At 48.0% G+C, this 26,610-nt stretch overlaps 1 protein-coding gene across 2 annotated transcripts in view; it reads right to left on the reverse strand.

Annotated features, from left to right (window-relative positions):
* TRABD2A (TraB domain containing 2A) overlaps window positions 1-15,078 on the reverse strand; it is an 82,663-nt gene extending 67,585 nt beyond the window's left edge. For both annotated transcript variants that reach the window (XM_068927267.1, XM_068927268.1), the window contains exons 1-2: window positions 14,746-15,078; window positions 6,659-7,219 (exon numbers count right to left, since the gene is read on the reverse strand). In XM_068927267.1, the coding sequence (XP_068783368.1) occupies window positions 6,659-7,219; window positions 14,746-14,847 (663 nt within the window). In that variant the 5' untranslated portion in view covers window positions 14,848-15,078. The remainder of the gene's footprint in view (window positions 1-6,658; window positions 7,220-14,745) is intronic.
* Window positions 15,079-26,610: the final 11,532 nt, after the last annotated feature.

Below are 26,610 nucleotides of genomic sequence, written 5' to 3' on the forward strand. Positions count from 1 at the left end.
AAAAAAATCATCAGTAATGGAGCTGGCAGATAAAACAAAGGTCAAGGGAGTAAAATAATTAGAACAGAGCAGAGGTGCTGCATAATCTGGATCTCTTGTTAAAAGGCAGGTTGTCTGCTAGCTTGCAGTTGATCTTGGCTGGGGAAACAGACACTGGACCGTAATTACAAGGAAAACGCTCTCTTCAAGGAAGCAACGAGACTGGCAAGGACTTTGAATCACTCAAGCACGAGCTCTCTGAAGGCCACTGTGTTCAAAAGAGCCACTGAAAAACTGGGGTTGCATAAACTAGGGAAGATGAGAACGGTGACATTACCACCACACCAAGCACAGGCGTAACTGCCGCAATACGCTGTCCCCTGTTCCTCGAGTCCGTGATTCAAGACAGGTACTGCTTGACTGGAGAAAGCCTACGAAGAGCTGAGAGAATGGTTAATATGTAGAAAATGTACCCTGCTGGGAAAAGCTCAAGGAGTTCTGTTTTGTTTAACAAGAAAGAACATCAAAGGGTGAATTGATCACAGTTAATAAGTATCTAAAAAAGTAAGAGAAAGTTGATAGCAGAGGTTCTTTGGTAAAATACAAAACCTAACAAAATTAAACTGCTGAAAGCTAAAGTTAGGCTGTATTCTTATTCTGAATGTGAATAGGTTTGTTAACAATAACAACAACAAAAATCTTGGAGAGTGGGATCGCATTGCTGCAATGCGGGAACCAAACTGGATGCCCACAGATCAACAGGTCACTATGGGCTGAAATGAAACTGTCCTACAGCTGCTGGACTGGACGTGGTAGCAGTGCCTACCAGCTTTTAGATAAGAAGGCAAGCAGTCTCCCACAGCTCTGCGAACGTCTGCCTTCGGGGCGTTCAGGCTGGTTGCAGCCTTCCTTGCTGAGGGAAAGCGCAGCAAGCACTGCCCCACACTTTGCATTTACTACAAGTAGAGGGCCCACAGCGTCAGGCATCAGATTGAAACGTGATGTCAGGGACACCACAGCTGATCGCAAGATCACTCTGCACCAAGACCTAGAAAACGCTACCTAAGCGTAGCATGAGGGCATTGGATTCCCTTTCCACCTAAACAAGAAAGTATCACCCCCCCCGCCCCGCTCCACACTCCTTGCTGTTGGTTCAGTTGCTTGATAAAACAAGGTTCCGGCCCAGAGCTTTTGTGTGGTCTCTGGACCCACCTCAGGTGCCCAGGACCCATCTCAGCCCACTCTGTCAGGGCTATACTCCTCTGGAGCAGCAGCGCTTGCCCAAAACCAGAGGATCCTGAGCGTGAGAGGGAGTGTCTGCCAACTGGCCCACCAACTTTGTGCTGCCTTGTCAGAGGAGATCAGGGTAAGCCCAGACTTGAGCGCTCCCAGAGTGGCACCCACAACTCATTGTCCAGCCCTTGCTGACTACGAAAACAGGAAAACATCTTGGCACGCTCACGTTGTAACACTGGGAGGCAGCCAGAGGCAAAGGGTTGTCTATGGGAGCTGAGAGGAGAGAGGACAGAGAGCTGCATTTACTGCCTCATGGGTTCTGTTTCCACTGTGCAATATGCTGAGCAAACGGTATTTTTAACGCGAAAATCCAGCCAGTGGATATGAGTGCAGAGTGCAAATACAAGGAGCTTCTAACAGCGCATGTGACCAGTGCAAACCTGTGCCACAGAACTGCAATCTGCAGTTTGGGATTTCAAAGCCCTACCACAAAGTCTAGGCTTTTTTAGAGAAAGTCTCTACCCTTCTGCATGCAGAGACAGCGGATCAGCAAGAGAATTCCCCTTTTACTGCCACAGGAGAAAGAACCTTGAACTCACCACGCAGTTAACGACATCTTAATTAAACTGTGATCATGACAATACAAACGCAAACCCTTAGCTATTTTGCTCCCCACCAGCCAATCTCTTCCCCGTCCTTGACATCTAGCCCGTGGTGGAGGCTGCAGATTTGTCTATATACAAACTAAAAACAAAACAAACAAATTTGGGTCACAGACTGCAAGAGCCAAACATGCAAATAGGGCCAATTCAGTTGTCTCAGTTCCAGTTCATGTGCAGAAAAGCCTGATGTTCCCATCACCAGAGGGGGGAGGGTTGTTAATGAAGTACATACATCTTTAAGTTACACCCTCAGGGTAGAAGATATAATCACCTTACTGCAAATAAGTGTCCTGCCTAACCTGTTCTCTAGTTCAGCAGTGAGTGGTCCCCTCTCAGCAACACTGAGAGACTCTTATCAGCTAAGTGCTCTTAGCTTCAAGCTTGGATCTAAGCTACTTTTTCCAGAGCTCCCACCATGTGTCCTTCCTTGCTCTTCCTTTTTCTAAAGTGCTCTCTAACTGCTATTGCCAAAAGTGATCCTGGTCCAACATCTTGTGAATGAAAACACTGCAAGATTTGACTTCATCACTCTGGAAACTAGAGACAGACATTATAATTTATCAATGAAATATAGAGGAAAAAACATCCCTTCCTCCCCCCCCCCTTTTTTTTTTTTTTTTTGAAATCAGGAGACTAGCACAATTCTCTCCAATTTCCTATCTTATATTTTGGCTTCAAAAAAAAAAAAAAAAAGAAAAAAACTAAGGTCAAGTTCCATGCCATCACTGCTGTTTCCTCTAACTTCTTTATAAGGAAAAGATACAAAAGCAAACAACTCTTCCCTTCACACATACAAAGGCAGTGGTGTCTTGGCTTCTCAGGTACTTCCTATTTTCTCTACAGATGTGGACTGCTCCCAAATGATAGTTTTACACCCATGGCTATCAAGGGCCCTTGTACCTGGGGGATACATAAAGCAAGCCATACAAACAATTCCTATTGTCATGTCAGGAGGCTTATCTTTGCTAGGCAGGAGTCTACACCTCTAACAAAAGCATATTTGGGGCCCAGAATTCGAAAGATACTGAAACGCTTTTAAGAAAGATGAGACTATCTCAGCACTTTGTTGCTTGCATCAGGTTACCATTTTGAGCAGAGAGTGAGAGAAATATGTCCTAATTAATGCAAAGTGATCACTCCTAGAAACTTCTGCTCTACTTTCTATCCACAACGAACTAAATGAGGAAGTGGTGCCAAAAAAAGACACCAAAGAGATGACTTCCAAGTGCTCAGTCCCAGAGCTGGAGCCAAGACTTCAGAAACAGTCATTTCTCAGTGGCTCCCTGCTTTCCATTGCCGGCCAACAAGCTGAGCACTTCTGAAGACATGGCCACCTATCCCGATGCTCAGGTAGGAAGTGAACTCTTTGGAAAGGTCTGGACACAAGGAAGCACTGTGGGAAAACAAATTCTCAGATCAAGAATGACTAACAGATAGGGTCTTTCACCAAATGTCCTAATCTTGGAGAAGCCAGATGGGCCAGGATCTCAGCTGGGAAGCACTGCTCAGATGGCTGAGTGCAGTGCTTATATGCATAAGCCTTGGTCCCACAGACAGGGTAGATACAACATATTCAAACTACTTGTGCCAGAGAACTCAACCCAGTCTAAACCCTAGTGAAAAACACAGCCGGGACACCACCTGAGCAGGCCAAAGCAGAGCTGTGCTTTACAAGTTGATGGCATGCTACATGCCAAGACCAAGCTCCTTTTCTGAGCCAGTACCAAACTGATTTTCAAGACAAAGGTTTGCTTCAGCTGAAACCAGCGGCAAAGCTATGAAAGGCCTTGGGCAAGAGCACTAATGCAGGCTGAAGGACTACAGGCCCCAATACCACTAGGAACAAAATCTGCATCCGTAGAGTGTCGCAACAAGAGAGGCCCTACCCATGAAAGAAGGTGGGATGGGAGAAGAAAGTCTGTAAGACAAGCTCGGATAGAAGCAGTATGAAACAGGAAAACAGACACCACTGCCCAAGTGTGGAGATAGACTAATCATTCCTTACTCCCAGAAGTTACATAGCTCTTGGAACAAGAGGGAGGGATTTAGGAGGCAGAAAAATATTGCATGGATAAAATCATTGTCCATCATATAGAAATGATACTTTTATGGCCTGACTATGTGGGCAGCCAGCCTGAGTTGAGCAAGAACAGAGATATTTGGCAGGTAAAATAAGACAGAGTCATAAAACAAAAGATAAAGAGGAAATTAGAACAAATACAGCCAAAGAAAAAAAAGCCCTGTGACAGGGAGCACTAACTGATTTTTTTTTTTTTTTTTTTTTTTTGCACATAAGGACATGAAGGAAGTTTCTATCTTGTGTTTGGCAGTTCCTGAAGGTTGTGCAACCGCAGGGAGCTAATCAAAGACAAATTGCTCCAGACATTGACCTGCAATAACATACCCTCACCACCAGCAAGGTGTTGTCTGGTTGTACGCATTGAGAAAAGGACCTAGCAAATGACAATGCACTGCTCATTTGGGAGTCCTCGTCACCAGGTAAGACAACCAGCTTTAAGAGCAGGTTGTAAGAGGAAGACACAGCATACCTTGTGCAGAAACAAATTGAGAGCACTAAATTTGCTCATCCGCTGAGTAAGTCATCTCTCCGTTACTCTGCTACAACAATAAGCATTGCTTGCAAAGGATTAAACCATCCTTTATGGTTTCGTGTCCTCATTTTCCCCAAGAGAGTTTTATAAGTGTTCCCTGTGTGTTTGCTCACTTGAAAGGCAGACACGGAAGCGGTCTGGTACTGGGGGTTCCCAGATAGCAACATAATAAGAAAGGAAATGATTTTCAGACTGCCTATTTCAAAGTCTTTGTTTGATTCTTATTAAAACACATAATTAACTCAACTGCCTGAACAAACAGTGAGAAGAAAGCCCTTAAGTCAAAGATTTACAGAATTGCCAACTGTAAGAGTTCACAAGTCAGGTTCTAGAACAACCAAGAAATTGGCTTAAAACCCAACTTCCCCACCTGGACAATTGCTCGGGCCATACCTTCAGGCCTTGCTCCACAGCCAGGTTAAAAATAGGCTTTGATTTTCCTGACAAGGGCTAAGTTTCTCCTCTAGTTCTGCTTACCTGGACCCCCTCAGCTGGGCTCTGCCTGTGCAAGCTCCCAAGGCTCACACTGAATGTCCCAAGGCTGGACAGCCCTGGCTGTCACACCTGTGTCCTCCAGCCCACACAGCTTCCCTGCTCATGTGAGGTTTATTCCACTCAGAAAACAAAAAAGCAGCACAGACAACTGCTGTCTTTGGAGACGGTTGGTTGAAGGCCTGAAGCGAGTGGCAGCAGCAGTTGCATAGGCTTAAGTGGGCTACACTTTGCAACTCATATTTTTCAGCCTCCTGAGCACCATCTTATAAGGCAGCGGAGAAAATACATAGTCCTCTTTTTGATCCTGCTAAAACACATGGCAATGGTGTTAATAAAGCCTCGACCAAATAAAAGGCAGAGGAGATGAGACTTTCCAGCCTGTTCCTCATGTGGCTGTGGCGGAGACGAGAGTGTGAGAGCACAAGGCATTCAACGCACCGTTCAGCAGAAGACAAGAGATGAGAACGAGCTTGCCCGTCTCTGAACAAGGGGAACCGAGGATAGCAGGTGCATCTCTTAATGATCAAGGATTGCACAAGTGATGTGCTTTCTGCATCATGCTATTTTCTGCATCACGTCCCCCAGTGAAATCTGGCAGGGGTAGAAGTACCTCTAGCGCAGGGGGGACATCTCTGCATCAGTGACAGGACAGGCTCCAGTACACGGGGAAAGTTCAGGCATTAGCTAAACCTTCCCAGCCACATGATCAAAGGTCATCAGCCCTCACATCCTGGGCTGCAAGGGCATGCTGCGACACCAGACCTCAGCATGCCTGTCCCCGGCATGTGCTGCTTCCTCTCCCCAAACTACCATCACCTTGCAGCAGCCCTGGGGGACCTACCCCACTGCAGAAAGCAACCTGATGCCTGCTTGTCGTCTCACCTGCAGAGAGAGGCAGCAAGATACACTGCTCCCTGGGATATTTCAGAAGGGAGAACCCATGACTGGCAAAGACAACACAAAGGTTGTTCCCTCTGCCTGGTATGACACTGTATGAACAACTGTGCTAAAATGGTTTACCAAAAAGCTTTCACAAAACCCTGTGTTAACTTGTGGAACTCCTTGCAGCGTAGACTTGCTGACCCTTATTTGGTAAGCCTCAAAGGAAAAAAAGAAAGAAACACAGAGGATGAGCCCCTATTTCTCAGAGCGCTGAAAAGTCCACTGAACTACTTTTCCAATGAGCAATATTTCTCAACTTCCACCACAGTGCTCCTCCTTCCCTCAAGCAATTAGAGCTTTTTTCTTAAGCAGCTATTACAGAAGTAAGATTAGACACCAAGTCCCAGCCTGCCCTGGGCTCCTTCTATGAATGCGCCCAGCAGGTCTGCCCAGGCAGAGGCAGAGAGGGGATATCCAAAGGTCCAATGTCACTTAGGGTAGAGCCTGCCCAACACTGCCCTGGAAAATGAAGGATCTCCCCAGGCGAGGTCTAAACAGGATTCAGGACACAGCCCATACTTCACCATGGCTAGCAGACCCTCCACAGGGCAGAGGGAGGGGCATGGGCCACGAGGAGCCAACACGAGCACAGCCACCGCAGCCTCTCAGCACCACGCACCGGAAGCGCTTATCCCATGCCCCAAACCCGTGCTCCTTCTGTCAGGATACACACCCAAGCAGCCAGCAGCCAGCCTGGCACCCTGTGCCACCCTGCAGGCACCTCTGTCCTACCTGGGAGAAGTTCAGCCCATTCAGCGGGTGGCATTGTTCCTCCACTTTCTCCACAGCACCTGTCTGCTTCCTCAGCCGCTCTGCTTCCTGGGCCAAGTACAGGTCCAGGACGGGCACGCCTCGGGACTTGATGTCCACCTCAGTCAGAGAGTTCACCATCAGCATCACCCACACCGGCCTCTTCCGCTCCCAGTTGCCAGCTATGGCGTTGAAGAGGTAGTCTGCATACAGCCCTTTGCCCCGCTGGTCTGGGGTCATCCACGACGGCATCATGAGCTTGACGTACTCCAGGTGCCTCTTGAGCCGGCGGTAGATGTCGCGAGGCAGCACATCCTGGAGGTTCTCCCCCTGGGGCAGGAGCTGGCAGCTGGTGAGCGCAGAGATGGTGTAGGGGTCGGTCAGGTCCAGCTCAAAGTACACGATGTGGCTCTGCTGGAAGGCCTTCTTGGAGTTCTCGGGGATGAAATCCCAGACACGGGTGTACGGGACATGGATAGTGCCGAAAAAGTAAGACGGGGGATCTCTCTTGATAGTCCACAGGAAGGAGTTCAGCTCGCTTTGCTGGGGGAGAGGGAGATACAGCAGAATAAATACAGACATTCCCACCTAACCACAGGAGCACAAGGTCAAGGGAAAGGCAGCACTAGGCAAGCAGGTCACCTGGCTCAACAGCTTGCCGGCGCTGAATTTTCCTAAAGAGGCTTTGCCCACATAGACAAAGGGCATTCTCAGAGCGTCCTTTTCTCAGGCTTTGAGGTCAAAATTCATTTTTCAATTATAAAAAATGTAAGAGGCATGACGCTGCCTTTCTTCTCGTGAAAGGCAACAGTGGGCCTTCTCAATTGCAATGCTCCTCCTGCTCAGCACCAGCTATCTGCCAGCACCAGCAACAGGGCACAGCTCAAGCAGGCCAAGCTGCAGGCAAGGCACTTATCCTTGTAATGAGTCAAAAGCTGGCATCAGTTTGCTGAAGCAGAGCAGGACAGCAGCGTTTCAATCACCTTCACCCTGACACCTCTCACTTCAGCACAACAAGGCGCCTTTCATCAAGGAAACTGCCTTGACACTTACTTAGAGGGTGCCACAGCACCTCTGGAGAACTTTCCACTCTGAACAAGGCTCTAAATGAACTAGTAACACCAACTATAACCAGCGGGCAGACCTGCTGGACCAGGTAGGAGCACTGTCTTACAAGGATGTGGCACATGACAGACAGCTATTCGGTCAAATTCTCCTTTTTCTGAAGGCTGTGAAGCACGCGCAATTCCTTGGAGAATAAGGGAAGAAAGTCTGCAGGCCAAACAGCCTACACTTCCAGGGCACTCTCTTTTAAACAGAGAGGAGAAAAAAAAATAACTAACCTCTTTCTTAAGATCAGCTTTTAAAACCCCTCAGAAAATACAGCTACCAGGAAGCCAGAGCGAGACTTTGAATGTTTCTTTTGCTGCTGTATGTGCCTCACAGCATCCCCACAAACATCAAAGTGCAAGACCGCACCAAGGCTAGGACAGAAGAGTAGATGAGGCAGAACTGACCCTGCTTGTTCTGTAGAGCCAAGTCAGTTTCCACCACCACCACGACCCACATCACCTTCAGCACTGCACTGCTGGTGCAGCAGTCCTTACAGCAGCGACAGACACAAGCAGCTTCTATCTGTCTGCACAGACAGGAAGAAGTAGCCTTTGCATGCCTAAGTCCTATTGCACGTCCTATCTGCACAGACAGGAGAGGCTTCCAGATGCACTCGAACATCTGGCCAGCCTTTAGCCAACAGATAACTCTAACCTCAACTCTGAGGCCAAGTGTGCATCTGTGCTGATCTAAAATGCCTGCCAGGCTGCTTGGAGGAATTTATTGGAAACACATTGCCTATAAATTTCTGATAGTAAAGAACTAGGGTTAGAAAGGTTAATCTTAGAGATTGCTCTGTAATGGCTCATTCCAGACAGCATTCTCCAGGAGCTCTCTACATCTAACCCAGGCCACAGATCAGGCAGCACTTCAGCAAAGCACTACCGCCAGTCCAGGTTTCTGGCATGGACTCACAAAGCAAGTAAATCCCATAGAGCTCTTCAGACATTTCCGCAGCATCTCAGAGATGTGAAAGATAGACTAGAGAGGTGAGCTTTGGTAAGTGTCTGTCTTGCTAAGACTGAGCTGCATTTCTGGATCTACAGGACAGTGCTGGCACGCACTCCTGAATGACAGACCTTAAAAACACTCTTAAGGCTGAATGAACACTATCTATACTCTTCACTCTCTATAGGAGCTGAGACAACAGAAGCCCTCTGGGTAAAGGAATGGGTAAAGACCACAGAGTGAAAGGTAGAGAAGATAAAAGTGGGGGGGGGGGGGGGGAGGGCAGATGGGTATGCATTTGACATAGACCCAGAAAGAACAAGGGAAAAATTAATATGCAAAGGAAAACAGAGGGAAACCAGGCAGGGCTTTTGGTTAGATGTAAAAGCTGAACATCTGAGCTCAGAAAACACTCCTTATTTTAGGGAAGACACTACAGGACTCATCCCTCAACTTCCACACAGTCTCTGCCTTCATTTAAAAAAAAAAAAAAAAAAAAAAAAAAAAAAAAGGACAACACCCCTCAACACCCCTCCCTGTAAAATGTACTTTTTCAAGAAGAGCTCTATGCAACTTCCCTCTTTCAGTTATACCACCCCAAAGTTTCTAGGCAATTTTTTTTAACAAGTTCCTAAATTTAGGCAAATCAATCTTACTTAGGTGCCTAAATAAGTGGACACACTTGAAGAAATGCACTCATTAACCTCGGTATAATTTTCAAGTTAATGAAGTCCCTTTAAAAAGCAAAGGCTTTGATTCGCCAGCACTTTATAGATGTCCAATGCAGTCACTAGTCTGGAGGGAAAATGGGAGGAAACTTCACCGTGGCGAGAAATCGACTGGAGGTAGATGTCAGCCCGCAAGGAGGAACAACCAGCAGGGCTACTTTCTATCTGAAAAGACACAAAAAGAGAGAAGAGCCACCTGGGACAGGTGGGGAGGTCAGCACTCCTCCGCTTCACGCAAGTCTGATCGTGTTCGCGACAGACGGTGCCGGAGCAGAGCCGCGACGGACAGGAATCTTAAGGAACAAGTCGCCACCAGCCAGCTCTGTTCAGCTCCTGAACAAGCCCTGCCAGAAGGCACAAGCCCAAGGGGATAGTAGCAGGTTTTATACAACTATTGTATGCAGGGCGTCAACGCTGTTCCGGATCACTGTACGCAGCTTAGCTAGAAGGGTGTTTGGCATCACGCTTTCATGTTTTCCTCTGCAAAACCCCATGGCTTTTGCAATTATATGCTGAAAGCACAGTAACACTGCTTAGCCGTGAGCAGCACCACTGGCAGACCACACAGGCCATCAAGCAGAAAGTCTTCCTTTAAAGGGTTTACAATACCGCAAGTAAAAGAAAACGAGCTGAGATCTAGCAAAACTCCTCACAAAGTCTTAGAGGCTGAGATCCTACAAGAAGGTGAGACTGCACGTTCCTGCTGGCACTTCCATACCCGAGGCTGCAGTCACTAGCCTGGCCACATGTCCCCAGGTGCTTGTGTACGTCTGCGATACCTGCTTGCACTCCCAAGTCCCTACGCATCTCTTGGAGCTTGTGCACATTTCCCTCTGGCTTCAGAGAAGGAAAAGTCAGGGTATATCTCTCCCCTAAGGCCGTAAAAGGGGAGCTGTTAAACAACACGCAAGGTGGCCGTGAGATAGCACAGGAGCAGTGGCACGGCTTGTTCTCCATCGCAGCATACGCTGGGACTGGCAGCCCCTTTCTCTCACCTCATTTCACTGAGAGCATGCAGTAGATAAAGGGGCTAGAACAAGATTTCCCTTTGCAGGAGGATCCTTTCACACAGCTCTTACATCAGATAGGGGCTTAAAAACCAGCATAAATTACAGCCACAATGATGTCTCAGAGGCTTAAGTCAGAGTTGGGCTGTGCAGCTCCAGGAATTTCACTTACTTCTTGCTGATTTACCCAGAAGCATAACCGGAAAAAAAGTCAGGTTCGCGTGCGTATCGCCACGCGTACTGCTGTCTCCGCTCTCAAATTTACGGGTGGTGCTCAGCGCATTGCTTGTTGCGGGCAAGCCTAGGGGCTGGGGAACGGGCTGGAGGGGCAGCCTAGGGATGGCAGAACTCAAGTCTCCGATTTTGCTGCTGCACGGCAGACTTGAGGCTGGGTGGCACCAGCCATACCACCCCACCGCGGTGCCTCAGGCTGAAGCCCCATCCCAGCTCGAGGTATTCCTGCGTGCTCAGTGCTGCGGCACTGTACCGTCTCCCTGCTGCACCTGCCCAGGTGAAACCCGTGATCTCCTGCCTTCCTTCCACCCGCTTCAGCCCAAAACAGGTTTTGACCCAGAGGCATAGGTATTTTTTCTTCCTTGTAGGTTTCTTAAGACGTCAAAAACAACTCCCAGACTCAGTTCATTTTACATAGATATTGCTAGCCCCAACAGCTTGCTCTTCCAGAAGTGTTTATAGGACCACCGTGGGATGCAGCCTGTAGCCTTCAAATATGCAAATATTACTGCTTTTATCAGAGAGCATCAATCATTTTAGGTGCCGACAATGATTCTGCTGGAAGACTGATGCCAAACAGGATCAGAGAAACTGTCATCTTTCTTCTGAGAAACTATTTCAAAATGACCCAAATGATGCATCAACTAAGGTAAATAAAATCGCTGAAAACATCCAGAAAACATAATGTAACAAGAAACGGGAGAAACACAGAACATTTCCAGTGGTGGCACTCAGAGCATCTAGAAAAGGAGCAACTAAGTGAAGGGAACTTAAAAATACAATAAAAATACAATACAATACAATATAATAAAATATTCAAGAGGAAAAGGTTTCAGGGATATGGGGAAGGTGGGGCTCAGAGGGGAAGATCAGCTGCCATCCAAAGACTGTGCAACTGGATGTGAACTCCAGAGACGGGAACCCTGTCCCCGCCTGCCCACGTGACCAAGCAAGTCACATCCCTTCTGCTTCCATCCACCTTCTGTCTCATCTGTATGGACTATAAATATTTCAGGACAAAGCGTATGAGTTGCTGCGCGGGTGCCCGGGGGGCTTCAGCTTCCTCCAGGACCCTCTCAACGGCGCAGCCACTTCTTCTACATCTCAGCCTAGGATTACGCTGTCTCTCAGTCCACAACAATATTCTCTCTATTTTCTTCTTGCTACAGAAGCCTGAGCATGTGGCACGCAGTATCTCACCCAGGCAGCCCGTACTCCCTATATGGCTTTCTCACTCACTCTTATCTATCCTGGTGTCCTATCTTGTCATGCTCACATAGACCTTTTTGAGGCAAAGACTGTGCCTTTACTCACCACGTAAAGTGGCCCACGCACCTACAGTAACGCACACAGAAAGGCTAAGCACATTTTTAATAGTCATTCTCTTGAGCTTTTGCCCACTTACATTACTGGCACACTTTTAAACTCAATTTAAGACTTTAAGCAGAGCTTGCCTGGGGATAAACACTGCACTGGCTACAGCTATTAAAAGAACACAAATTCAGTCTCCACTTACCAACAATGAAAAATAAGAATCAGATTTTCCACTAAGAAACCAAGGACTGACAGCAGACAGATTGCTTGCTCTACTAAACTAAATACATGAGGAAAGATAGCTGTTGAAATTAATTGGCCTCTTATCATGAACAATGCATCATAAATTATTAACCAGTTATAACCAGAAGCGTTCTGCTGTTAATCCCCAGATTCTGGCTTTAAATTTTTCATTATACGCCAATGTTTAGCAAAAAGAAAGCACCACTAGGCCACATTACTTAGTAACTGGAATATGACCCAAATGATCCCAGTACACTTTATTTTAGATTAGATGTTTTCAAAGCTTTTCATATTCCCCAGAAAAAACAGACTGATGGGATATATTATTTTTAACTATAATACAGAGCAATGATGAAAAAGCCCTCTGAAGAAATACTGTGCACTCATTCGTTAAAATAGCAATGCATTACTTTCAGGCACTGAGTTTACATATTTCTTTCAGAATTGAAGCTCTAAGGGACTCAGCAAGAAAAAGAGATAAGAAAAGGCACAGAAGTTCCTGTAAGAAGTGAAGATACAAACAGACAAGCAACAAGCCTTCCCTAAAGATGCAGGCACAAAGAGCAGTACTGTTTTCAAGGGGATGGAGTAAACGTTAATACAGCATTTCACAAGGATGTTGCCCTTACACCCAACACCTTTGCAGATAGGCAGATGTCATTTCTGGGACAGTGTGGCTTCCACCACTGCCCTAATGACCCTAGGAAATAGCCTGCCAATACCAAAACTACAGGTGGTCTTACATTTTAATGGCAGAGTAATCAGCAGATAATGAGATACCATTAACACATTTCACCTCCAGTTTTGCTGCTAACTGGCACAAGTGCAGCCAGTCACTTTGACTCCTGAGGAAAACTCGCTGGATGTCCCACCAAGCTAGAGAATTGGTGTTTCCCCAAATACCACTTCTGCATAGGCTCTCCCCTTCCTCTTTCTCATTCCCTCCCTTTGCAGATCCACACCAGCCCACAGCTTCATGCCCTAAAGGGGAAGGAGGCACCAGAGGCTTAACCTGTCTTTATGTCAGTGTCAGGGCTGGTCACCTAGAAATCCCGTTGACATACCGGTTCCAGCCAAAAGCAGACTGGAAGGCACCCTCCCTGAGGCAGCAGGTCGAGTGCTGCCTAACCCAAGCTCAGGTGGACACCTCCAGTGAGTCACGATTAGCTTGACAAAGGGTTGAGTCAACAGTTCCCTAAACCCTGGCTTGCTGGTGACATAGCATGGGCTACATGCTGGACTGCAAGCAGAGAGGACAGAGAAGAAAGGTCACAGAGCATCCCTGGCCTTTGCTAGAGCTAAAAAGCTTTCTCCCTGCTCCCCTAGACTGGGATCAGGATTTAGCACTTCCCTAGTGCTCCCTTAACAGCTGTGCTAGAGGACCTAACCTAGCCCGGGGCTGGAGCTGAGCACAAGTGGGAGGACACATCCCAGGACTGTCTTGGGTGCACAGCACCTCTGGCCAGGGTGGCTCCAAGTCCAAGCCAGATGACAGTCGGGAACCATCGACTTCTCTAACACTAAGTTCAGGCACACTTTTCTGAAAGGATTTTGGGTGTTTGCGTTCCAGAAATCTCAAAGAGAACGGCTTGAACGGCTTGTTCTCAATACCTTATGAAAATCGCGCCCTCTTCACAGGTGTCACCTTAGCCAGAATACCACTAGTGGCTTGCAGTGCGGAGTCGTCAGCTGCACTTACCACTCACCCGGCCCAGGTCAGCCTACCCTGCTCCTCATAACTGCAGTCAGGCTGACCAAGTTAGAACTCAAAGCTTAACACAACTTACAACAAATATTTCTACGCAAGGGGCCGCATTTTGCTGGTTTGAGGCTCTGTCACCATGCCTGGAGCTAAGCAAAAGCCAGCCCCGGAGAGGGAAGCAGGCAAGCCAGTCACCTTGTGTCAGTCTGTGCTGCTCTAAGCGATGCTGCCGTTCGTGGCAAAGCGCACACTCCGGGAAAATGTTCTGCTGGGGCTTTTCCCTGGACTTTCCTCTCCGCTGTCAGGATGTCGGGCCTCAGAGAGGCTCCTCACCAGGGCGGAAGCCTAGCCCGAGGGCGCACTCAGGTGCAAAAGTTGTGAGGGACTCGTCTCCATCGCACTTTTCCATCAACACCCACTAAGCCCGTGGTGGCGCTTCCACCTGACACAAAAATCCCCCCAAAACACTATCCCCACTTTTGTTTCCACAGCCGTTCCCTGCCTGCCACCAGCCTCCAGGTGAGCAAAACGCGGGGTTTCAACGCCTCTTCCCTCGGACCGCCTTGCAAACGCGGTGGCTGCCCGAGGGGGGAAAGTCGAGGCTGCGCGGTGGCCGGGGCAGCTTGGCCGCGGCCGCGCAGCTCCGCGCAAGGCGCCGCCGCCGCTCCTTCCCTTCCCCGGGGTAGCAGACCGCTCCGCGCAGCCTCCGCGGACCGCCGCGTCCCGGCGCAGAGGAGGGGTTGGGGGGCCGCGCCGCCCCCCGGCTCCGCGGGCGCTTACCTTGCCGCGGAGCGGGCAGGCGCCGGCGGGGCCGCGGCTCTGCCGCGCTCTGGCCAGCAGGAGGAGGGAGCTCTGCAGCAAGCACAGCCAGCCCGGGTGCATCGTCCCTGCTCGCTCCCCGAGTTGGCAGAACTTGGGACTGGCTGCTTTTATTTATTTATTTTTTTCCCTCTTCCCTTCCCGCTTCCACCTCCCTTCTTCTTCTTTTTTTTTTTTTCTTCTCCCTCCCTTTTTTTTTTCTTTTTTCTTGTTTGGATTTTTTTTTTCCTTCTCTCTTTTGCCCGGCGACCCAATCCTAGGGCCCTCGCCGGAGCGGCCCCGTCCCCTGGCCAAGCCCTCCAGCCGCTGCCCCCTCCTCTTAAAGGGTCCCGTGCCGGCCGGCGGGGGGTGCGGGCGGAGGGAGGGGAGGGCACGGGCGCCGCTGCACCGGGGGCGGGCGATGGGGCGGCGGCGAGAGTCTCCTCCAGCCCCCCCTCCAGCCCCCCGGCTGGGGGCACAGGCGGCTGGTCCCGGTGCCGGTGCCGGGGGCAGGCGGGCAGCTGCCCCCTCCGCCCCGGTCCCGGTCCCGGTCCCGGTCCCGGCCCCGGCGCGTCCCATCGAGCCCGCAGGCGAGGGCCAGTGCCCCCAGCCCGCCGGCCCTGCCCCATCCCGCCTGCCCTCCACCCCATCCTGCCTCCTGCCATCCCCTGCCCTGTCCTGCCTGCCCCTTGAATGCCCCCAGACCCATCCCGCCTGCCTGCCTCCTGCCATCCCGGATCCCTCCCGCCTGCCCCCTTGAATGCCCCCAGACCCATCCCGCCTGCCCCATCCTGCCCCATCCCGCCTGCCTGCCTCCTGCCATCCCGGATCCCGTCCCGCCTGCCCCCTCAATGGCCCCAGACCCATCCCGCCTGCCCCCTGCTCCATCCCACCTGCCCCATCCCGCCTGCCCCCTGCCTGCCCTCTACCCCATCCTGCCTCCTGCCATCCCCTGCCCCATCCTGCCTGCCCCCTGAATGCCCCCAGCCTCATCCCACCTGCCCTGTCCTACCTACCCCATCCCATTCCTCTCCCCTGCTCCATCTCACCTACCCCATCCCGCCTGCCTGGCTCCTGCCATCCCCAGCCCTGTCCTGCCTGCCCCCTGCCCCATCCTGCCTGCCCCATCCCACCTGCCTGCCTCCTGCCACCCCCTGCCTCATCCTGCCTTCCCCCTGAATGTCCCCAGCCCCATCTTTCCTGCCCCATCCCGTCTGCCTCTGCCCCATCCTGCTCCATCCTGCCTCTTGCCTGCCCCATCCCGCCTGCCCCCCGCCTGCTCAGGAGGCATAGGTGGGCTGCAGCTTGTGTGTCGGGGGCTGCAGATGTGCACATCCTGCAGAGCAGCGATCCCTGCGGAGGGGGGGGGTGTTGGGGGCTGCCAGGACTGTCCCCGCTGGTGTCCCCGGGGAGGGACATCCCACGGGGCAGCTGGGCCAGCGCGGCTTCGCTCTTCCCCCCGGGGTGCGAAGCCTGCGGAGGTGGCGGGAAGCCTCCCGATAACGCAGCCCACCTCTCAGCAGCAGCACCCACCGGGACAGAGCTGTGTATTGTCCTTCGCTGAACCCGCCATCTGAAGCGGCATCGAGCGCTGGCGGGAGCAAGGGGAGGGTGGTGGTGGCAGGAAAAAGCAAACGTCCATCCTGCCAGTCAGAGGTGCGTGCCGCCTGTTGGGGTTTTGTACTGTCTGCTGGTTTTCGATGTTAGCATAATCATTCCTGCCACTCAAACACTTCAGGTATTTATTATTTCTTTTTCCCCACTAAAATGCTCGTACGATATTCTCCTGTAAAACAGTGGGATGTTCCCAACTGTGATCTAGATTAAAAGAAACCGTCAAGGGACTTCTAGAGGGATCATATGTTAGGCAGCTCGTATTTAACAGTCTCGTTACAGCTGCTTGGCAGAAAGGCTCCCGCAGAACCCAAGGTCCGGTGACCGGCCTGGAGCTGCAGCTCTCCTGAAGGCAATATGAAACTCAATGTTATAATTCTTCCCAAAGCCCTTTTATGGCTTATCAGTTTCTCGTTCAGCCCAGCACCAGGGAGCTATTACTTCTAACTCATTTTTGTCTTCTTGTTTCTAGATGCCTTTGCTGTTTTGTGATTTTGCTTGTTACATACTGGAATTGTGTACCTGGTGCACTTTGTACCAGCAGTGCGATTTATTAAAGATAAAAAGTGCGCTGGAGAGCGTATTACCTCCTTAGCTCTGAAATTCACCTGTATCTTCTGAAGAGACTGGTTCAAAGTATTTAAAGCCTCAAAAAATGCATACTGTTATTAACCCCGCTCTTAAAAATAGTGACCGAAACAGGGAACACGTGCCAGTTTTTTTGTAAGGTGTGAATTAAAATAGTGAACTCTCATGTCTCTCAAAATATTTTGTAATTGGAACTTCCTGATAGTTTTCATATGGCACTTCTAGTTCCCATATAGCAAAATGGTTATGGTTAGCACTTCTAGGGCTTAAGCTAATGAAGTAAGAAAACCTTTAACATCTGAACACTAACTTTCTCAGTTGCTCATCATGATGTGTGAAGCTATTGTATAGTATTTCCCTTTCTGCACTATCCTGTTTGTTTTAATTAAAGATCTCCCAAAAGAGAAAAAGCCAAAATCTATTGCAGGAATAAACAGGAAGACAAGAGAGGTCAAATGCAGGGAAAAAAGTTATACCACTCTACAAACCAGAGTATGCCTGCTGAAATAATGAAATAGGATGTTTCTCTTAATGCAGATCTTTCTCCACAATGCATTTCTTCATCTTTGCTATGGGTCCAAAAGTAAAATTTTCTAGCATTTCAACCTTAGCAGTTATTATTAGGCTCAATACCCTCTTAGGATGCATGGGGATGTTTCTGCTCGCGCGCGCGCTCGCTCTCTCTCTCTCTCTCTCTCTCTCTCTCTCTCTCTCTCTCTCTCTCTCTCTCTCTCTCTCTCTCTCTCTTTTTTTAATAGTCAGTAAACCTGACATTCTGTCACCCTGAACTAGATACGCTTATTTGCACACGGACAAAAATGGGCTTAGAAAACTGCAATAAGGGCTTTATAATACTGGATATCCCTCTGAAGTAGTGTGTGTGAAAATACCATGCCCATAGCAATGGGCAAACTGCAGGCTAATTGTTTCAGGCTCTTTGCAGACTCAGGCAGCCGTTATTTCTTTAGCTTTACCCTACTCTCATCTCACACTCAGTTTTTCAGCCTCAGAGAGCCAAACTGCTGGCTCTAGGGTTAAATTCTTGTTCAGAGTCAATGGCAAACTTCCCAGGAGCTCAAAGGGAGCGAAGACACCATTCTTCATTTTTGCCAGGAAAGCTTACTTCTGTAGTACAAACTAACTGACTTGAGAAAAAGGTTACTAAGACCAAACCACTGTCTTGCCTTTTCTTATGTGCAGTACTATATTTCTAAACACCATGGATTTGATGAGAAGAATGATACTGGTAATACATGAAATGTATCTTCTCTCATTATGTCACGCTAACTACTTAGAACAAAAAACATTTTCTGACAAAGAATATGGAGTGTATCCAATACATAGTAGTTACCATCTCTAACTATTTTAATTATTACTCTTTTTTTTTTTTTTTTACAGCAGGGGAAAAGACCACCTGCCATTTCCTGACACTACAGATATTCCTGTATCCAACAGAGCAAGAATTAAGGATGTGACATCTTTCTTCACCACCTTCTCAGAAAATCCCTTATTTGACATAGGGGGTTCAAACAGTGAGTTTGCTTACCAGTCGCAGCCTTTCCAACCAAACATCACTCTTCGCAGCCAGGTGCTAAGCGCAGCAGCAATGTTTTTCTGCTGTGGGACACAGTAAGCCAGCCCCATATTTGGTTGCATGTATTTCTGGGCTTGGAAGTCAGATACTACCTAGATCAAACCATGGAGAGTAAGAATACATCTCTTATGGTGCAGAGATGTGCTACCAAGTTGATTAGGTACCTTCTGTGTGACTGTTTTTAGTTCCTTTTAGATCTGACATCCCAAAATCAAATAAATTAATGACACTTTCTGAAACATGCAGCTCTCAGGCATACAGACAATACAGATTAAGATGCTGCTTGGCTGTATTTTTGAACTGGTGGGAAGTGCATTCTTTGTGGTGAATTGCTGATGGAAAATAGGGAAAGAGGAAGGACAAAAGGAATGTTCTGCAAAGATTTTCAAAGTAATTTATACTTTCACTGCAACATTTCAGTAGAAAGCCACATCCTAGAGCTATTAGCAGAAACCTAAGAGATAAACCCAGCATTTTTAGTTAAGAAAGCTCTGTTGAGGGCTTGGGGTTTTTTTGTCCTCATCTTGGCAAAATGAGTTCAGTGGGACTTCAGCATGCGTTTAGAAGTTAAGCGCATGCTTGCATACTTACGTGCCTATGAGCTGTTGTAGGTTGTAGAGATACAGGAGAGGTGTGTGGAGAGGCCTGGGAGGAGGCTCAGGGGAAGTCTCCTGAAGCAGGCGTCACTGCTGACACAACTGCCCAGACCAATACAGTCCAAAACTTCTGCGGAGGCCGATTTAGACAGCATGCACGTGCCTGTACCGGAGCAAGCACTTCTGGCACACCTTTCCAACTCGCGTCTTAGCTACCTTACGCTAATGGGCAATGTGAAGGAGAGCCACCTCGTACAGCCCGACGCAGGGAGCATTGAGCGAAAACTGTCACAGAAGAGATTTACACAGATTTTTGACAGACTATATTCAGACTCTGTAATCAGGCTGGTCAGTTATGATTCACCCACTACCAAGCACAAATAGGCTTTGGTTTTGGACTCAACATACATTTTAAATGTCACGGACGTTAAACACGAGGATTTGCTCCCATTTAAAATTATGAAACACATATCATAAAGCAGATGATAAAGGAGGCAAAGGAGCTTTCTTCATTAGGTTGAGAAAAAGTACTCTACTTTATCTGCATTTGAAAGGAAGTTTGCTTAGAAGGATTGATGTGGACTTTAGAGCTTCAGAAACACAGAGCCTCAATTATGCCTCCAGATAAAAAGGGTTAGTGAACTTTGTAGTATGTTACTGTATGAAAGCGTTAGGTCAGCTGGAAGGGAAATATGGGGAATATATTACAAAGTGAAGTGGTTACATGTAATTATCAAGCATAGTCAGCCAGAAGGCAAAAATAAAGAGGAGAGAGTGGAATTCTGTTCTCTAAACACATCTTAATAATAGTAATCTCAATTTGAATGGAGAGAGAAAGCTAAACAAAAATAAATCTCTTAGGCATTGAAAGGAGGTGAAGAGAAAGTACATGACCAGAACAGGGAGCTCTGAATTGTGCTAGCCCCCCGGTCCCAGCAGTCGAGGGATGAAGCAGAGGATCGACTGAAGTCAGGCTGGAAAGAGTTAAAGAAGGACAGCTTGCAATCCCCTTTCCTCACTCTGAAAATATTTTTTTAAAAGAGTATAATCAAAAAAAGGGCTTTTTAGGAGCTGAGAATAGGGTGTTAACAAACTAATAAAAACAGAGAATTATTCAGTTATTCACGATTTTAGAAGGATAAATGCAAGGGTTTATCAAAATAAGTATGATTAATGCGTTTTTTTTATTAAATACAGTAAATGCTATTACATCAAATGCAGATGGAAAGTATTGTGTATCTTGAGGTGTTTAAAGGGGGACCCTGAGTTGTAGCATCACCCTACCACAGCTGAGGAAGCAGGTACAGACCACGGCTTCGCAGTGCGGTGGCTGGAGTGAAATTTGCTGCTTTTCTCTACCCAACGGGGCATTTGTCCCCCTCCCAAGGGCCCCACAGCCTGACTCTTTGGTGCTGCTCTGCGTTTGGCGTGGCTGTGCCATGAAATCACACCCAGGAGAGCCAGCAAGCGAGAGGTCCCGTGTGGCTCAGCAGGGTCGGAGGGGAAATCCAGGTCTCCTGAACCAGCCCCTCTCTGGGAGCAGTAGCTGCGTCTTCCTGCGGACCTCAGCCTCGGAGGCAGAAAAACAGCTGTGTGGGCCTTGGAAAGGAGGGACACCACAAATCCGCTTCCTTTCCCAGCCCTTCACCAGGTTGCAAGAGATAAACAGGAGCACAGGAAACACCAGGTGGCTCCTGGACCTGTGCACGGAGGGTCCACGTGTGGGAAGGAGCTGGGAAGTTTGATCCTCCCAGGAGGGATCCACAATGGGTAAAGCCGTTGGTTTACATAGGTGAATTTCCGATGTCTTCTAGGAAGTTGCAGGAGAGTTTGCTAGTAAAATAGCTAAGGAAACCTGAATTGGGTAGAAGAGCACTGAATTCATCTTATCCATTACACTGGCATGACCTTTCAGGACATCTCTTTGGGAGGAGAGGGGGAAGAGTCATCCTGATTTTTTAATAATGGGAATGAAAGGTTTCCACCAAAAGAGTAGGGTTTTTTTCCAAGAGGCATATTTTTTCCTGATTTTCCAGAAGTTAAAGTTTTAAGATTAAAGATTTATTTACTTAAGTAAAATTTAAGCAAAGCTAATAGGGTTCAAGACACGTTATAGCCAACACTCTAACTCGTTACAAAATATAGTTGCAGCTGGGTATAATGTGAGTTATTTGTAAAAAGAGATAGATATGTAGTGAACATTGCCATGCAGTTACTAAGGCAGAAGCAGGCACTCCGAATGCATTGGGGAGTGAAACTTCAGCACAAGCGAAACCACATAATTTTGATACTGACTTCAGTGAAGCTTGGATTTTTCTCATTGTGATAGTGGTCAAATCAGGCATTTATGACACCGCAGAATTCCCATGTATGCACAAAATAATCTGGGACTCAATTTTGAGAAGTGCATACAAACGCAATGTGTTTGTGCATGTTATCCATATTTTCCTATTGCCTGGCTGTCTCCCCTAACTCACATCGAAATCGCTGTTAACAAAGTTTCATTCAAAATGAAGGTACCATCTGCTTTCAATTAGGAACAGGTGACTGGTGCCAGTTTCAGGTCTGGGCTTGGACAGCGTCTGTTTGGAAATGGATCATCAACCTGAATGTGGCCTTTTCATGGTGATTTATTGGCATTGCAGTGAGCTGCTGGGGATCCTGCTGGGCTATTTGCTAGGCAGACATGCAAGCAAATGACCATCCCTACCCCAAGAAGTTTAAAGCTCATATCCTGCAACGATTTATATGGACACTTTGCTTCACATGCTGCAAAAGGTCCCAGGAAAACTAGGGAAACAGCGTGCTGAAAATGTGTCATACAAGTTGGGATTAGCCTTGAGCTCTCTCAAGAGTCCAAGTAGCTGGATATGAGCCTTTCAGTGATTATTCCGTACTTGACTGTAAAGATACTTCTTTTATGACAGCACATCAGTGCAGCAGAGCTAAAATTAAGTTTCTATTCTATCTCTGTTTTCACTGGTAGTTTTCTTCCAGTCAGCACTTGCTGTACTTTCAGCCCAATGGGGATTTTCTTTCTCCCCTCTACATACTGAGGAAAAGGACATCAGTTTCTCATCAGGATAAAAAAAAAAAAAAAAAGGCCAATAAATGTGCTTTCTACTTGTTCCAAGAATTAGCACAACTCTGTCTCGACATACAGTTCTTGAACTTTTTAATGTTGAATTCATTTTGCTGAAAGTTTGCTTGTTTGTTTGGTTTTTAATAACTGCCCTTCAATCATGGCTATTGCACCTAGCTTTTTAGAACAGCTAATCCCGAGGAGCTGGAAAAGTGTCCAATCCCTATGAGAGATGTCACTAGCTAAATTGGCCATTTCTGCTGGGAATGTTGTGAAACTTCCTTAACGAGTCTGGACCTAATTCGTATAGGTCTCTCTCCACTGAGAGCTCTCTCCAAGACTTCAGTGACCACAGGAATAACCCCCAAATCCTGCATTAAAGATGTGCTACAGTCTCAGTTACCTCTCCTGTGCCCCCCATTGCATGAAATAAATTTTCTCATCACTGTGGTGTCTTTCAAGTAAATAAGTTGTCAGGGACATGGAAATAACAGGAGCACAGTCAAGCTCCAGACCAGGAGGGCTCCTGAACACGTGCTCTAGGTGTTGGGCAGCACCATAGCTGAACCAGATCTCCTCTTCGGGCCTGAGATCGAGTCAAGCACTGTATGTTGTGCAGAAAAAGAGACCCAAGAAGAGAAGAAGTAAAGGAAGCTTAACCAGCCAGAGCTCTGTGATCAGCACTAAATACATGTAAAACCATGTAAAAGGACAGTGCCTGGGAAGTCAGTTATCCCCAAGGATCTCTCCCTGTGGTGTGAAGGAGAAGGGCCTGGTACCCAAGTCATGCCGTCTGCTTTGGCAAGCCAGTCCCCATCCTTTGCTGGCCCCTGGGCCCATGATTTAAAGCTGCTCCGTTCTCTTTCTTTGCCTTGCAGTGATGGACCAGGACTCCTATCTAAGATGCCATGGGTATCTACAACTATTTTAAACAAAAGCCTCATTTTTTAAACATCAGTCATTTGCTACGGGCGAGCCATGGGCTTTCACACTGCCTGTTGAGAATCTGGATGGGAAAACCTAATTCTGATGTAGAAAGCAGAAGCCGAAGGACAAGAGGACCTCATCTAGCACTCCCTTCAGCCAGGGCAGGAACAATTGCAATATCCCTAACTGGATATTGCAAAAATGCAAGAATGTCCAAAGCAGGACTTTGCTGAATTTTCCAGGCCCCCTCATCTCCACAGCTGAGAACTAGTTGAGCTAGGTGGTACTCCTGGCAAACACAATCCCTATTCTCTACAAACCACTGAGGGGCTGACTTTTATCAGCAACCCACAGGTTTATCTGCTCTAATGAAACTGCACATAAAGGGTCAGAGTTACATTCTTGACTCAGACTTCACAGGGTTTCATCCTAGTTACATACCCATGCACAGACAAGATCTGGGCGTGGATTTTAAAGAGCACTCAGCGCTGGCTCCGGTCTCCTTCCTCCGAAGCCAACAGTCATCTGCAGAAACAGGGATTTGGGGATGTATTGTTTTCTTTGTCCTTGCTCCTTTTCTGATCCTTAAAGATGCTCTGACCAGAAGGTGACACGACAATTTCTCTGTGCTTCCTACTATCCCAGATCGATCTCTTCCCTGCTATTCATCTGCATAAGAATCAGGCCACTTTAATAAGGTTCAGTCTTTGGTAGATAGCCTAATCTCCGTTAAACATTATGGACCATCTAACTGTAGGTCCTTCTGCTCAATAGCTGCCAACATCACAGACCAGAAACAGGGCAACATACAGACTCTGCGCAGAGCGTGCATTTGCCCCCATGGAGAGTCAGCTGTCATAGCTCTGCACAGAGGGCAGGAGGGCCGTACACGCAAATAAAGCAAACTGGTCACAGTGTAGAAAGTCATCTTGCACAGTTCTACCAGAAGGACAAAAGGAACCTCCATACTTTTTTGGACTCTAATTTCCTGGTCCCATGACTCATTCGTAAATGCCAGACAGTTGAGTACAGAGCATTAGAGAAGGCATCCACAAGCTACAGATAGCATTTTAAATCCCACTAGAGAGTGCTTCTTTCTTCTATTCTCTTCTCGATTGTGGCTTTTCTATTGTCAATAAGGCAGGAATGATCAGTATCTAACATGTGTCAGGCTGTCTCTGGACGGGTATAGCAATGAGATGGAGAGACGTTCAGGCAAATGAAGCACATCAGTGCACAGAATATGTATTATTATCAACAATACAGAGACTCTGCTCTGAAGATTGCCTGATTTTTGGTGGCATAAAAGAAAATAGCATTTCCTAACAGTCTCAGAACTTAATAAAATGTTTTCAGCTGGATACCAAGGCTTGGAAGATATACGCTGGTTACTCTCAAGTCAGAAGATCAAATAGATGGCAAAGTGAGGGCAGGACGAGGCTGCATGAGGTTTCTCCAAATATTTGGCTGTGCATAACTCATTAAAATTGAATATCATTTTCATTTGCTATCTTACAACGTTGGGCTTCTTAAAAGCCAGATGCGCCCTGCAGAAGGGAATCATTTATGTAAGCAAGAACTCAGGCAAATGCACTGTAGCAGAATTGCCGCCAGCGTTGCCACGCTAGCTTTTGTGTCACCCACGCAACCACTGTCCCAGTCTGAGCTGTCAAGGAAGACTCTTGCTGCCTCTTTGCACTTAGTGCTCCCCAAGACCCTCTGCAAATTATGACTTTTTTTCTTCCAGCCTCTTGCTCCTCGATACTGTTTGGCAACACTACCAGCATGCCAACTCAGGCCTGGCAGGGCTGATGGATTTGGGCTTGGTGCCTTGCAGACACAGCAAAATCACTGCTGGTCCCAGGCTGGCCTGTGTGGGCCCCTCCAAAGGGACTGCTTCCCTGGTAGGGTTTAGCTGCAAGCTGACTAACCACATCGGATAGTGGAGGGTCGTTTTTTTATTAAAAGGGCTTTCCTTATATGTGCTTGCAGCCACGGGTTTTTCACAGATTAGCCAAACTTACTACCAAGCAAAGCCACGTTTACAATGCGCTGTTACTTAAAGGGTGGACATCCGATGCAGAATAACAAATAGGGGCAAGGAGGGTGGGCCCAGTGCCTCAGAGGGGTGAGCAGGGAAGATACCACCACTCTGCTTTTTACGGTGAATCCTGTGTGTGTCAGTAAGGCCAAAGGTAATTACGTCCCCCTGCACCTCCCACCCCAACTCATCACCAAGGTGGTGACGTTAGAAACACAAGGGCTAACTCAGCGGTGACAATCCCAAACCTGTGCTAAGCAGCCTGCAAGGAAACTCTCTCAGCTCACCCGTGCCGCGTAGCTAATATGTCTGGGAGAGACCAGGGCAAGGTCCAGTTTCACCAGGACATGCTCTTCCTGTGCTGGCACACAGCAAAAGCTCCCGCCGGGTCTAAAAACGGCCCGCAGGCAGAGCCACTGTAACCCAACACGCGGGGAGGAGATTTCACTTCCTCGCGAAGTGTGCCAGGGGGCCCCCATAAATTACGAAGAGGCTGTCCATAAAGGCTAGAGGGCTGTCCATAAAGGCTAGGGTTATTTGTTTCTCCTGAGGAGTCAGGACCCGCGTTGATTCATGGCGCTCGCTTTGAAGTCCCTTGCTGTGTTTCCTTTTTGAGCGTTTTGCGGCAGATAGCGGCGGCGCGTGGGCCGTCACAGCCGTTGGAGGCACCACAAAACCTTGCCTAAGAAGGAGGGGTGTTAATCCTTGGCCAGACCCCAGGGGAGGAAATGGGATAATTTACACTCTGCCTCCTGTAATTCTCCCCATCGTTCCCCTTGGATACAATTATACGCTGTCACTTCCTGTCCCAAATGTCAAGTTCTCTGGGCTTTAATGCACCCTCCTCTCTCCCAAATACCTACCTGGAGGCCAGTTTCTTGCCCGACACCAGCAGCCCTTGGAGGGCCTGCTCTCTCTAGCCCTCCATAAGAAGTCTGCAACAGCAGGACAAAGTCTGAGTGTGTGTTAGCCCCTTTTTTGTTAGTGATGAGATGGTGTCTCCATGCCCCAGAAGAGGTGTTGTTCTCAAGAGCTGCCAAAGCATCCTTTTTGGCAGTTTAACCTGCCCATCTGCCCTCACACAGCTCCTCTGACTTCTGAAAGTGCCTCTTGTTGCAGGTAGTGAAAAGCTGAGGTAAAGAGTATTTGTGAATTGCCCTGATGTGTCACATAAGTGACCACATCAGTGTGGTCAGATTTTGACATTTGCTGAAACACCTTGCTCCAATCACCAGATCGCTGCCTGTGAATGAAATTAGGCCATGTCCTTGCAGGCTGTGCTTTTGAAAAGCTTCAAGGAGTGAAGTCTCCAGTTTAGCACACAGGTGTCCAAGTTTTCTCAAAAGCCATTTGAGTTTACAGCCCTTGGTGCACAGAGGGATGCATGCGCTGCATGGGGCAGGGT

Source organism: Struthio camelus, chromosome Z (assembly GCF_040807025.1).
Source record: "Struthio camelus isolate bStrCam1 chromosome Z, bStrCam1.hap1, whole genome shotgun sequence".
NCBI classification, from domain to species: Eukaryota; Metazoa; Chordata; class Aves; order Struthioniformes; family Struthionidae; genus Struthio; species Struthio camelus.